The 15,180-nt window shown below is 39.4% G+C and overlaps 1 protein-coding gene across 1 annotated transcript in view; it reads right to left on the bottom strand.

Annotated features, from left to right (window-relative positions):
* Positions 1–14,268, bottom strand: part of xkr4 (XK related 4) — a 68,827-nt gene extending 54,559 nt beyond the window's left edge. The window contains exon 1 of the mRNA XM_067453692.1: positions 12,988–14,268. Within this exon, the coding sequence (XP_067309793.1) occupies positions 12,988–13,667 (680 nt within the window). The 5' untranslated portion in view covers positions 13,668–14,268. The remainder of the gene's footprint in view (positions 1–12,987) is intronic.
* Between the last annotated feature and the right edge of the window lie 912 nt (positions 14,269–15,180).

Genomic DNA, 15,180 nt, shown 5'->3' with positions numbered 1-15,180 from the left:
ACCTGGAGAGCATCTAAAGGCACCCACACTACAAGATAATCGGGCCGGTTTTGGGCCCACTTCTCCAGATTAGTAAAGTCCAGATTATCTTGATGGCTCCACAGATTATTTTATCATATTTCCCTGTGGCGTGAGGTGGGTTAAGAGTGATTGAATCTGCTTGGGGGACCGTCAGGCCACTCTGTTCTCCAACCGTATTGAAAATGTTGAATATTGAAATTCTGTTGTGTGGGGGAAACCCCAAGGACAAATGCACACACACTCAAATTGTAACATGGAATGAAACAGTACCCAATCAGAAAGCAACACAACTTTACCCAAACCTTTTTTAGTAAAAAAGCAGTCCCATTACTATTATCTGCATTTATCTTTGCCAGTCGTCTGCCATATTTGTTTACTCTAAAGTCACGTTTGACCATGAAGATTTTGTGAGATGTCCCGTGTTCACAGTCGGGTCTCTGGTTGTTTGTGAATAAAGTCTGTTAGATCACATCAAGGCACTCCACACATTGCACTATAGGAACAAAATTGTTAAATGTGTGATTTGTGGTCTTTCTCATTTTGGAAATATGATAGGATTTTAAAAACCTTTTAGTTTCGGCCAGCCTTAAAGGGGTCATGAACAGTATTACTTTATTATGTTTTCCGGGGTGAACTTATATTATTTTTAGATGAAAATTGTCATAATTTAGAAATAAAAGGCATTTTTCCTACACTGATTTGAACACTCAGTTTGAAGGGGCGTTTCTGCTCTGAGATTTAGTGTAAACGCCCACTCCTGTGATTGGCTAACATTTTTACATATGAAATAGTATTACATGTGGAACTCTCTCAAAAACTTCTAGCATGTTTTTACTGTGACAGCTCTCAAGGTTAATTTTGAAGTGTTGATAATAGCGTAATCTTTAGATCATGCCATGATAGGTTGCAGTGATGAGCATTGTAGTAGAAATGTCAAATGTAGAAATGTTGAGCGCATAAATGTAGAAATCTCGTCATTGCAACTCGGTTTATGTATACTAACTAAATGCTTTCGTAATAACTAACAGTGCAAACACAATGTAAATAAGGTGATTTTGGATAAACAAGTACATATCAAATGATCTGTAAGTAATAAAGCAATAGTGACACATGCAGTACACATTTTTTTACTCACATAAGTGTGTTGCGCCGTTCCTGTCGAATCCAGTATAGAAGGCACAGCACAGTTTTTTAATTTCAGCCTTTCAGCAAATCCAGCGTCAGACGGAAGGTAATGCAGCGACTGTGCTTTTCCACAACCTGACACTGCACAACATTTTGCACTCTTTAAAGGCATGTTTTTTCACTTAGTTGCTCAATCTAGTCTAGTGTTAGCATCATGTCTTTTATTTACCTACTACTTGTCATGTGTGAATGAGTGGACGGGGCTACAGTGGTAATGATGTAGAAGTAGGTGTTGATTTTCTTCTGCGGAGGCAGTCTTTTAATAAATAGGCACATAAATAGTAAATAGGCATATGCGTCAACTGAGTAAGATTTAACTTTCTATGAGCATCTTAATCTTCATCTGATCACCATCTAAAAGCTCATTTTTCAGAGAAAGCCATCCTGTAGTTGAATCCCAGAGGATCTGGATATGATAGGGCACAGAGCTGTTCATTATTGACTTTGGCTGCTTAAAGGGGCTCCATTTCCACATTCTCGCTTATTTTCAGCTTAGAGTGAAGCTAAGGCTGTTAACATCCTGGTGTTGAGCCCCAAACTGCTTTTTTCATCATATAGGGTTGAAAAGAGGTCATCTACTATACATAATAATAATAATAATAATAATAATAATAATAATAATAATAATAATAATAATAATAATAATAATAATAATGGTAGCTCTAATGCACCTGTCATGCTATTATATTCCATAATCTAATTTTGTTAAAAGACTTCACATTATGGTCCCAAGAATACTTTTTTTGTTTTGTTTTCTGGAAAGATTTTAGATAATAGGTAGATTAAAGTATAGTGGGGTGAAATTGTTGTGGATGGTAAAGTCATGTATTGTCATAATAAAGGATAATAATGGCTAAATACAAACAAATAATCAAATAATTTTGATAAAAGAATAATAAAGATTAAGTCTCATACCGGCAGAGATGTGAAAGGTTTGTTGAGTGAGAACAATAGAATATGAATGGAGCAGTTCTCCTCACCAGACATTTGACTGCAAATAGGTATTTACAGGGAAATAAAATATTTTATAAGCATCTTATCAGCCTTTCCAAAAAACTAAAACTATGATGTGGTCTATAGGAAATGCGTCCTAAAAAATTAATAGTTTTAGAGATGTAATACTCAGATTTCAAGCATGAGCAGATTTGTGGCTTCACATTTATTGTGGTTAAAAGTTGTTATACCACATCCACATAATATGTTTAAACATTAAAAAGTACAGTATATTCTTAATATTTTTATTTTTGTATGTTTTGGTTTTATGTATCTCCAAATTAATTACAGTCTAAGTAATTATGTGTCTTAAACTGTCAACTCTCGTGTCTTGGCTTTCTAAATATATTTTGGTTATGGGTCTAGTCAGAATGGCTTATGAGCAGCAAGCTTTTCATTTTGGGTATGTCATTTAAAGGGTAAATAATAAAATTCAGTCAATAATTACCCTCATGTCGTTCGACACCCGTAAGACCTTTGTTCATCTTCGGAACACAAATGAAGATATTTTTGTTGAAATCCGATGGCTCAGAAAGGCCTTCATTGACACCAATGTCATTTCCTCTCTCAAGACCCATAAAGGCACTAAAGACGTCGTTACAAAGCCCATCTCACTACAGTGGCTCTACAATCATTTTATGAAGCGACGAGAATAGTTTTTGTGCGCAAAAAAACTAAATAACAACTTTTTTTTTTTTCAAAACATCGCTTCATAAAGCTTCAAACCGTTATGAATAAGTGTATCAAATCAGCGGTTCGGATCGTCGAAGTCACATGATTTCAGCAGTTTGACGGTTTGACAAGAGAAACTGCAGCGATACACTGATTCATTAAGCTCCGAGGCTTCAGGAAGCAGTGTTTTGAAATCAGCCATCGCTATGCAAGTCGTTATTTAGAATTTTTTTGCTCACAAAACTATTGTCGTCGCTTCATAAAATTATTGTAGAGCCACTGTAGTGAGTTAAGCTCCACTTGCCAAAATGGGGGGTGGGAGTGCAGTAAGGGGTTAAACTCTAGTAATCAGCAATAATTATTTACCACCCACATACATAATCAGGGCAGAAGAGTGTATTCAATACAATTTTATTCAATAAGCATTAAAGCACAACGGAGGGCATAAAAGCCTGGTTTAAATTGCAGGCACATAAAGAGGGTCAATCAGCATCAAAACTGTAACACACCTCATACCTACAGGAATCAAAAGGAGGATATTGGTAGATATGCAATATCAGACTACATATCCATCCACAGAAAATGACACAAGTCACAACCTTACTACAATTAAAATCACAAACTGACTTCCTGAGGAGAAAACGGTTAAATCTGAGCTAAGATTTTGACAAGTATAAAAATACATATCATTAACATATTACACCCTCAGCCACAAGTCATCATTTCTCAGATAAGAGAAAGGCGAGAACATCAGTCCACTAATGCTTCCACTCAGGTCCTGTTCTGAATAAATATATATTACAGATGGCATCATTTTGAACTTGTTTGCTTGTTTGTTAAATGAGCCATGCTCACATTCATAATTGCATTTTCCAACATTAATTATAATTGTGCGGTTGGGTTTGGGTGTGAGAGAGGACATGCCAGTTGACGGTGGACTGCAGGGCGGCATCTGGCGAGATGCCTCCTGATGTCTCCTCTCCTGAAAACCCAGCTCAGAGAAAACAGGTCATCATCACTAGCACACAACACACTCAAACAATGGCTGCTGGTGGGACCTGTCATGCCCAGTGCTCCGAGCAGATGCATTCTGAGGATTTATTACCCAAAAATTAGAAACCAGTTATTTTATCTACCCTGAGAGAAACTGTGTCTTACTTAGAAACTGAGCATTTGGGCCCTCCAATATAGTCATCACTTTTCAGATTATTAAAAGCAAGAATGTATCTTGAGAGATGACACAGATTCTTTCTTTACCGCTCTACAAAGGGGAAAAAAAATCAAAAGGAGCCTACAAAGCTTTAAAACGTCTCAACCAACAACTGTAGCATTTCATCAATATTTATCATTAGTGACAGGAGACATAATAGCCAACAGGCTTGCACAGAAGCATCAAGCCAATTCAAACTAGAGATTTTTTTTTTTTTAAACAAAGACATTTATACTCTGAAATGTTACAGAAAAAGGTTTGGATGAAGTTGTGTTGCTTTCTGATTGGGTACTGTTTCATTCCATGTGAGAATTGGAGTGCGTGCGCATTTGTCCTTGGGGTTTCCCCCACACAACAGGATTTCAATATTCAACATTTTCAAAATGTACGATTGGAGATTGGAGTGGCCCGACGTTCCACTGAGCAGATTCAATCATTCTTAACCCACCTCATGCCATGGGGAAATATGATTGCAGAGCCATCAAGATAGTCTGGACTTTATCTAGGATTTTTTGAAGGGGAGAACTGGGCCCAAAATCAGCCTATCAGCCTAACCTATAGTTTGGGTGCCTGTAGAGCCTCTCCTATCCAGTCAAGCTTCTTGGAGACCCTGCCTCAGTTCTCCTAGATTTAGTCTGTCTCATAATCACAGACACTCTCGATGATGGTGACATCAGATCCGTGTGGAGCATACTGGCTGTTTGTGCATCCAAAAATGTCACTAGATTATTTTAAAATGAATGGCAAAAGGGATTTTTTTTTTAAATTTGTTTTATATTTACTACTGATACACTACAGCAAAAGATAAATAACTGGCTTAAAACCATTTTCTTGGCTGAAAATACTAATGTGAGACGATTGCACAGTGCTGTATGTTGGGTTGGGACCTCACTCAAACTATCAAATGAAAATAAAAAGTGCTTTCCACATTTGGCTGTGTCTCATCTCGCAACACAACAAGAAATCTTCTGCAACCAGCCTATCTGCTGGATAATGGCCTCCACATACGCCTCTGAAACCCAACTGCAAAGCTGTTTGGTATCTCTAATGCTGATGGAATAATATGACCCCTTCACATACACTATTATTCCGTTTCACAGTGGAATTCCAGTTAATGGCACCCAAATTGAGCTTTGTTAAATGTTTATTACAGTTGGATGTGTATTACAGTTCAATGGAAATTAGATTCTCACTACAAGCTCACAGCTCAGCTGCAAGCACCTATACACAGATCTGATCTCACTTACCTCTCATGTGAGAACAGCTTCTGCCTACAGCCTACCCAGGAGTACTCTATGTTCTTAAAGAGCCTCTAACTTTGATACAGCCATCCTAACCAGTTAAAGTCATTCCTGTCATTTTATTTTTATTTTGTGATTAATAAAAAAGAGTGATAATACAAGCTTTAATCTCCTCACGCTCGGTTTACTCAATTAGGATGAATATATTTTTGCCATGTAGGTTCCCACTACTACAAACTAGAGGGTTTTTGTGCTTTTTATGTTTGCTTTTGTTCATTGCATTTTGTTTTGACATAAGTCTTCCGTTTTGATTTACTGTTGCCTTGAGTGTAATTCATGACAAGTGCAATGTGATAATAAAACATCTAACTGGTGTGTTGACATCTTCAAGAGAAAGGATATCGTCTCAAAATAAGGGTAGAATTAAATGAGTAATTCTGAAATCAGGCACAGTCTTCTGCATGGATAGGTGTAACAGCTATTTAATTCAACTCTAAAGTGTAAATTGTGGACTGTTTGAGTGCATGTCCCTCCTTGCCTCCTTGATACCTGCCACCTTGCTTCTAAATTATAGGCAACATGTTGCCTTTACTCTCAGTGAGATGTGGCAGACAGTGTGGGTGGGTGACATGGATAAAGCTAAATAGCAATGGCCTTGTTCAGCTGTACCATTTGTTTGCAATACATGAAAATCTCACTCATTGGCATAAATCTCCATGTTTAACTTAATATGATAATTTAGACTGAGTTCACTGGAGAGCGGTTGCTTCGAAAGGAGCCTCTTTATTGGAGAGATAAGGACCCATTTTACAGCTTCATAGTACAAGCAGTCTCACAGCTAACACAAATTTGTTATAAGAATGTTTTGCTTTAAGTTATGAAACATTATTTCTTGAATGTTCTCTAAAATATTTTTTTTTTTAGGGAAACATTAAAGAAACATTCAATTTTATCATTCTCCAAACATTTTGGTAATGCTACTTCTGAATGCTCTCTGAACATTCTGAAATAAGCAGTAACATTTTTTTTTAGAAAAAAAAGAGAACTTTTGAGAACTTGTGAACAAATGTTCCACTGATTTTACTGGAAGAATGCTTGTTTACACCTTGCCAGAACATTAGCTAAAGTACTGGGAATGTTCCCTGTTAGCTAGGTATTATCCATCTTTGGTTACTTTCTGTATTAAATTAATCTACAGCGAGTGTCGTCTAGCAAGTCTTAATACACGTCTGAGCTGTAAAAATCAAACTCTGGCCAGGCCAATCACATCGTGTATAGAGTCGGTGGGCGGGGCTTAACATAATGATGACAGAGTTGCGCTTGCGTGCTTCTAGTAAACACAGAAGCTGGAGAACGGCGGACTCCACAATCGGCTTTGACCGCAACTCTGTAAGACTTGGAGTTAAGCTTTTCTCTGATAAAAGAACAAAGAACGGCACTGAAATCATTCTTAAGAAGGGAAGATGTGTTGAGTTTTGTCGACCGGATACGGCAAAAGTTTAATCTGTCAACTAGCTCCACTTCACGTTGCTCTGGTTGGTCGTAGCTCTATCCTATCGCGTGCAGAGGGAGTTTGAAAGACAACCGCTTATCCGTCCCTCGGACTGAGCCCTGTCAATGGTGAGTTTCCAGACCAAATATCTTGATGTGGGTCTGGCTTGTCAGGCTATCAATGAAGTGTAGTGCAGTGTCTATGAGACCTGCAAGCATGTTCTTGACCAGACGAGTATATGTATGAGTATACGAGTCATCATGGAGGGGAAAAGCATGGGCCATTAAGCACAGGCGTGGATTATAACCCCAGTTCCAAGTAGACTCCTACTGTGCGAATTTAAATGCTTCATACTTTATTCAGACCCATATGCATACATATACACAGCATGTAGTCAACAACAAGTGGCCTGTACACAGTGGTTTGGTGAATGCTCATTTGCAGTGCAATCATGACCGCAATCAGCAAGACTTTACATGCAGAAACACAGAATCGCTTTCAAAATTATAAGGGGATTAATTACCTGTACTTAAATATAATTAGCGTGTAAGACATATGAAGGAATGAGTGATTTGAGTGTAGATATGCATTTCATAAATATGCAATGCTGTTCCACTAAAGTCAGATGTCTATTAAAAGCCAATTCGCACTGTACAAACAACGCAAAAAACAACAACTCACCGGATTACAGTACGTCACTTCTCAGACATTCCACGACCTGACCAATGACAACAGACACTGACACACACGATCTGACCAAACCTGCCGAAGCGTCGGCATCTATTGGTGCAGTGCGAATCAGCCTTATGTCTGAAAGCTGTAAATAAAGCAGGTCATTTATGTAAGCTCATTAGCATATATTGCAGATTCATTTAAATGTGTGGCATAAGTTTACATGGTTGAAGCGATATACTGAAGACTCACAGCGCATCCTTTACTTGCACAATGATGAGCGTGCTGAATATTTAGAATTGAACTATTTAAAAGCTTTATCTTTCATTTTAAAGGACAACACAGAAAAACAGAAAAGTTATGACTTAGATCAGGATATGCGCTCTACCTATTGTTCCACAGCTCTAACAGTGTTGTCAGTGAAAACATTTGAAAATATACCACTGCTAATCATCATGACACAATGGAAAAGTTTTAATGATATCAGGGTTAGTTCACCCCAAAATCAACAAAATCATCATTTACCCACCCTCATGTCATTCCAAACCTTTAGGACTCTATCTTCAAAACACAAATTGAACCTGAGAGGTTTCTGTCTCTCCATTCAAAGTCCAGGTAACCAAAATGTAAAAGATCCAAAAATGTTGTACCGACAAAATACCGGAAGTGGCCCATTCCAAGGATGAGAATCCAAGCAGTTTAATCCAATCTTGTGAACAGATACAATCGCTTTATTTGAACAGATTTGTGGTGTGCTCAACCTCTGCAGGTTTGGTCCAATTGAATTGAATGTGTGATTGCTTTGTTAGTGCAGTTCATTTGAATAAACTTGAACACGCCACCTGAATCCTGGTGTGCAGCAAACAAGTGGGCCGAGACCCCTAAAAAGATCCAAACGAACTCTGGCGTGGTTCGACTAAAATATGAATGCAACACGGACCTAAGACATCGAAACGAAACAAAATCAGGACATGATGTCACAAGATATGACCCTAAAAAGAACTTGTTTTTTTCTCGTCATAGGAGCTACGTTGACCATCACAGTTCGGTACAGGCATCGATTCTCCTTGCAGCAGATATTCGTTGATGACGGAGGAATTCTTGGCACTGTTTTGACTTCTTTACACATTTCAAGCTTTTCACAAGTTCTCAGTTGATAAAAATACCATCGCACACACGGAAAGCACACAGAATTGTTTTGGACTTTTGGTAAGTTCTGTAGCAAAATACACCCAAAATCCATTGTTTTGTATCTTTAGGTTCATCATTAGGTTATTAAAGAACTGTGTATAGGTAATACCACAAACATGCAAAGCCATTTGTAACGTCATTACCTGATCTCATTGAAAGTGTTTAATTTACTTAATTTAATTTACAGACTGTGCCGTTCTACACTTTTCTACACACAGAAAATCAACATTTAACATTTTCACTGGCATTTTGTTGTCATAGTTAAAGGTGCCCTAGAATGAGCTGAAACAATATGTGAAATTGTTCTCTGATATCTACATATAGGGTATGTGGCTTATTTAAGGGGAAAAATTGTCCAGATACAGTTTTACAGGTCCATTTACAACCCTAGAAATTGTCCCTAGGATGTAATGCTGTTTTCGCCTTATTTGGAAGGGTCATGAATATGAATGTTGATCTCTGCTCTGATTGGCTTATTTCTGCAGCTCACAGTACACAGCAGTTCAGATGTTCAGCGAAGCGGGTCGTGAGTCCTGACCGTCCTGACAGAACACAGACCGACTGAATGACACTTTAAGAACATCTCAAATGGAGATTGCTAAAATGCAGCCTACTTTATTATTGGTGTTTTCTGATCATCCGCGCACGAGAGAGAGCTTGCGTTGCCAGATTGTACATGTTTAGGTAAAACACTGGATATTATACTTGTACTTTTCACAGAAAAGCTAAATTATTGAAATCTAGCCACCGCAAGCACGAACGCTCCCCCAAGCAGTAAGCAGTTGATAAATCACTGCTTACTGCTTGCAGGAATACAGTTGTAATTGTCACTTTCTTCAGTTTAAGATGCTGAGTGAAGCTTGCTTGAAATGGGCAGAGGAAACGAACGATTTTGATTTAATTAAATTGCTGCGGTATCCGATTATAATAAACATCAATCATGGCTGTTGACATTTTTTGTCTGTGGGAAGGGTATGAAAAGTCCTCACGTCTCCTGCACAGCCTGAACATGACATTTCTGTCCATGAGAGCTGCCGTTTTCGCTATCCTCGAGTGTCGCTTGTTTACCTGAAGTCCCGATGATTCGGCTCCGTCAGATCTGCTTGAAAATGCAAGTTTGGACAGATGCAAATGTTGGGGGCGTACATATTAATGATCCCCAACAATTGTGCCACAGTTGGTTTTATGTTGTGAATCACTTATTTTTCGTGGTGTTTTTCATGCATAAGATTTACATAAGAAGTAGGAGGCAATGGTGTTTGAGACCCACATCTGATGTCCATGTACTAAACTCTTATTATTTCACTATGGCAAGGTTAATTATCTTTTTCATTCTAGGGCACCTTTAAGAAAGATATATTGATGCATAATTATAGGATTGTCTAGCAATATATAAATTATCACAGAATTGTTGTATCGTGATATTATCGGTATCGTGAGTCATGTACCGTGTATCGTATCGTGAGGTACCCTGCGATTCCCACCACTACAGTATTTTTTTTATTTTATGGATATCTGAACATACAATATATCAAAAGAAAGAACAGACCCTTTGCTTTAAAAAAAAACAAACACTTTTTTTAACACTTGAATTAGCAACATTTTGAGCAAAAAGCTAAGAAAATCAAGTTTTTGTCAAAGGCTATGTCTGGTTCAGATTCAGAACAATGAGCAAAACTCAGATGAGGTAGATTGAGTCCATCAACACCCCCAAAAGTTTGCATAGTCTTAACCACTTCCTGGATCAACATGTAACACACACGTTTTAACGTTTACCATATGTGACGCGATCTGTGTGTTTTAAAAGCAAGAATTAAATCTGTTAAACGATCATATATCTTTACAAGACCAAAGATTATTCCACCTGATATATATGAATTCATTTTATGGCTCCTTTATGACATGTTTGTGTTTTGGTTACCTGGATTTTTCATGGAGGGACAGAAACCGTCTTAGGGTTACGTTTGTAACCCGGTTCCCTGAGAAGGGAATGAGCCTGAGAGCTGTCCCATTGCCATGCTTCAGGCATGCCTGAGCATCTTCCTTCAGATCATTTCAGTCTTTATTATCTTAAGTGCAGGATGAAGACTCAATTCTTCTCCTCAAAAAGACTGAGTTTTAGTCCATGGAAAAACAAGTCTAGCTGCTTAACAAGAAAGTCTAGAATATATGAAAACCTTCAGGTTTGGTTAAAAAAAATGCTAATTACAAAATGAAAGTCCTGAAACAAATTAAAATTAAAACTACTTGCAAAGTGCATTACGCAGTCTTTAAGTCCGTCAGACGCCCAGCATTGCTAACTGCTGTTCCAAAAAGAAAATCATTCACATGTAGATAATTTTAAATGACATTAAAACAGTTGATAATAGCTATTGTTAATAAAAAACGTTTCTACTTGTGTTGTTGTTTAAACAAGTGGCCATATAACTTTATGCAAAATAAATACTAGGACTTTGTCTTAAAGTACTTAAATTTCCACCATTGGAGCCGAATGATTTTGAGCACAGAGAGAAGCGGTATACCCATATACATATAAACCCATACATACACCATATAACCATACTTTAGTGAAGTAGAGACTCACAATAGATGTTTACATACATTCAAATCATAGTTTCGCAAAACCACAATACAAAAAACCCCTGTGTCAAACAGCCCAGATCGGTACAGGATGGCATGATTCAGCATCAATGTGGAAAACTCTATTATGTCAGCCTGAAATCCCTTTATGTAGTGTATTCCTTTGAATTAAAGTTCATATGTAAGTGCTTGTAAAAACCCTACTTTAATGTAACTCAACAGTTAAAGGTTTCACATTCGAACAGGGTTTTTCCTGTACATTACTATGGGAATACATATGTATATCATATATACATCAATAACATATATGACAGCTAAATGTAGACCTTCACATTGCACAATCAATCTCCAATTCTAGCACTCTGACACATTTCCTTTGTTGAATATCAAGAACTTTATTAGTGAAGCAAGCTATTTTTAAATTGCTTTGCTTTGTGAGATGTCCCAGACTGGTGAACCTTTTGCACAGTGCCACGTGCAGCGCATGTCTCAACAATCCTCCCCCTCCGAGAGAACACAACTACACAACCGTGTCAGCTTCATTCCCGTCACCCTAAACCATGTGACACCAACAGGATGACACCAAAAGAGAAAAAAAAGCGTAAAAATACGAAGAAAATAACCCACCAAATCAATACTTGGTTCACGAAAATACCCAGGTGAAGCGCATTCTGCAGGATTTGGGCTGTATTGGTGTGATTGTTGTGGCCTAGATTTGTGAAGTAGGCTTTTCAGTCACTCCATTCAGCTTTCCCACTTCTAGCTTTTAATTAATTAGCAACTCTCTCCGAACAACATTCTTTCAATTCAGAGCTGACTGGACACAAATGTGGGAGACGAAACCAAACCAGCTGTAAGACAGCAGATTGCATCCATTCAAATGCCACATCTGTAAGTAACGACAGCATCGCGCAATTTCATAATGGGGTCTTTAAGGCTGATCACAATGTACCATCATATTTGCAATCATTATACATTAGACCATAGCTTTGATGGCCTAATTCCAATACAGCAATCCAACATCCTTTACTGTTTGGACAGCATCCAAATACAATCCTCAGGGTCAAAGACCTAGAGTAAATGGAATATCACTCCATTGAACATGCTGATCAGAACTCATTCAGCTTTCTGAAGACCCCGATGGGCTGACGCTGTGAAACTGAATAGGTTTCCGTGATCCCGTTCATTAGCTCTGTCACTGATGTAAGCATTGAGTACAACTGGGCAAATGACGTGCAAAGAGAATGCAACTTCATGGGTGAGCCAATAACCTCATGCACTGTAAGATGCCACCAGGGAAATATTTGCAACTACTTTTCATACAAGGCGATCGATCACCCACTAATAGCCTTTAGTTCTCTATGAGGTTTATTCTCAATTACATAATGAATTTGAACGGAACGAGTCAATGAACGTCTACACTATTCAGTCATTCAAGCTTGATTCAATCCAACCATTTACAAATAAAACACTAAGTGCTTACTGTGCTTATATCCAGCATTGTATGCAATGCAGATCATGAATATGAGTTTTACAGTAAAACCACCTAAAAATATGTGTGTGTGTGTAGGCCTTAACGTGTCATCCAAACTCAAGAACATTCTTGGAGTGTGTCCTTCAACCACGTTGCACTAAACAAAATACGTGCTTAATTTTAAAGGGGACAAGCAATACGACCTCCGCTCTTCAAACACAAGCGCCATTGAAAATAATGCGCTGCTCAAGCTTACCTCCAGATTTGTCCCAGCTGTAAGATGTGAATGACGGACTGCAACAGCCAGATACAGAGGGAACAGGATGCTGAGCGTGTCTTACTAGTCCGGGCTGCAGTAGCGCTGTTGCTGCTGTTGCTCGTGGTGTTGCTCTTGCTCGCTGTGGACGCCTGTCTTTGAGGCGTAGACGGGTGGGCTCCAACGTCGCCGTGCGAAGCGGAGCAGCTGAGCAGCTTCCCGTCCATGTGGGAGCAGCTCGCCGCGCCGCCGCCGGAGCTCTCCTCGGTGCTGAAATCATGGACGAACCAACGGAAACTGAAGACCTGCACCGAGAACGAGCCGAGCACCACAAAAAACAGCGTAAGCCCGAACCACCAGTAGTCGCGGCGGAGGTAATAGTCGACAGAAAGCCAAACATCAGTGCCCACATCCGCGAAATACACAGTCACTGCGGCGAGGATCCACAGACAGTCCCAGAGCGTGTATTTCTGCTGCTCCCTGCCGAGGCGGAGGCATGTCGAATTTGAGCCACAGCACCGCGACTCCCCGTTGACGAAGTCCGCTTCTCCGGTTCCAGAATCCGGCTGTGATCCCGGAGCGAGCCCTTGAACCGAACCCGAGTGATCCGAATTCTGCAAAGGCGTAAATGCTACATCGCTTTTCTTCATCTTTAGCACCCCGTCGGATTTCGCGGCCATTGTAGCAGCTTTGTCTTCCCACCGTTTTCGCGTCTTCTCCTCGGCTTCTCTATTCCAGGCGAAGAGACACTGGGCTGGGCGACCTCCCCTTCCGCCAGCTACAGCGCCGCCTGCTCATAACAAAGCAACACTTCCTTTCGGTAGCGGGTACGAACCATATGCTCTCCCATGGCTCCTACTTAAAACTATGACATCATTGCTTTGCAACTCTTCTTCAGGCGCACATCATGGGGTTCAATATCCAGCTATTGCAGCACAGCCTTCTGCCATCTCCACATCCGTGAATAGAAATGCAATGTCTACGGCAGCGGTACATTAAAGATGTGACTGCTCGGTTGCTATGGCATTTGTAAACGTGCAGTTTCGAATTCCACCCGTCTACGGCGGACGTAAGCGGCGCGTTAAAAAGTAAATCGCTCATATAGTAGCTACTAGGAAGCGTCAGTTGTGACGGTTTTTTATTTTTCACTCGCCGCACAGCCACCTGCAGACACTTTATTATGCCTAAACCGTCTAAAGCAAAATTATTTGAGTTACAAATATTCCGTGTGGATTTTATTCGTTACATTTTTAAATAACTTCGACCTTTCAAACCCAGCTGGGGACGTTTTCTATTCATTTCAGATCTGCAGTGTAGAAATTATAACAACATTAATCATTATTGTAGGCTAATATAATAATATTAATTATATTAGGCTATATATAATTATATTAATTAACAATATTAATTTGTATGTGGATTTCAGTTGAATATAAAGTTGGATACATAGCTATCCAGTTGCTGAAGTCATCGAGCTTACAACTGATTGGTCCGTGTTCTGGGATGACGTCGAGGCATCGCGGCGGCGCGCGTAATCGGTCGCGTCCGGTGTGACCCGAGACATAAATATACTACTAATATATTATTTATTTATTTGGCAAGCGATGTATGTCACGTTTAAATCTAAACAATAACAATGTACCATTTTGGCACAGAAGAGAATAGGCTACCTGCAATAAAAATCGTATCTTCTTGTCTGTATGGGTAAAGGTTCAGCACCACGGAAAGCTCCCAGTCTCAGTTCATTATAATGTCTCATGAAGGTCCACCATAAACAACAAGTCGCGTCTGAGCTCCATATATCACTAAGGACGCTCCAGTGCCATCGGACGTATTGTGCTGGGTGGGCTAACTGGCGTCATTACTGAATTTATTGGCACCCTTGAGTACGGCGCTGTATTGTCGACACGCCCTCTGCTCGCCGGTTACACATAAAGCCTGTGACTGCTTTGAAAAACAGCCACTATGAGAGGCACACACACTGATGGTGTTAAGATGTTGTATTGATTCATGTCTAACGGGGAGAAAATTAGCATATTACGCCAGCAGATGCTGCCAGGTAAGGATCACATGAATTCATGAGGCATATCGCCCACAAAAATACGTTAGAAATATATAAATCAGCAAGGCTGTGACGTACGCAGCCTTAACACTGATTGCCATGAGCTTAATACGCCTCAGGTTTTAAATTTC

This window comes from Pseudorasbora parva, chromosome 9 (assembly GCF_024679245.1).
Source record: "Pseudorasbora parva isolate DD20220531a chromosome 9, ASM2467924v1, whole genome shotgun sequence".
Classification (NCBI taxonomy): domain Eukaryota; kingdom Metazoa; phylum Chordata; class Actinopteri; order Cypriniformes; family Gobionidae; genus Pseudorasbora; species Pseudorasbora parva.
The sequence above is the reverse complement of the archived record's forward strand: the minus strand, read 5'-3'. Positions and strand labels throughout refer to the sequence as shown.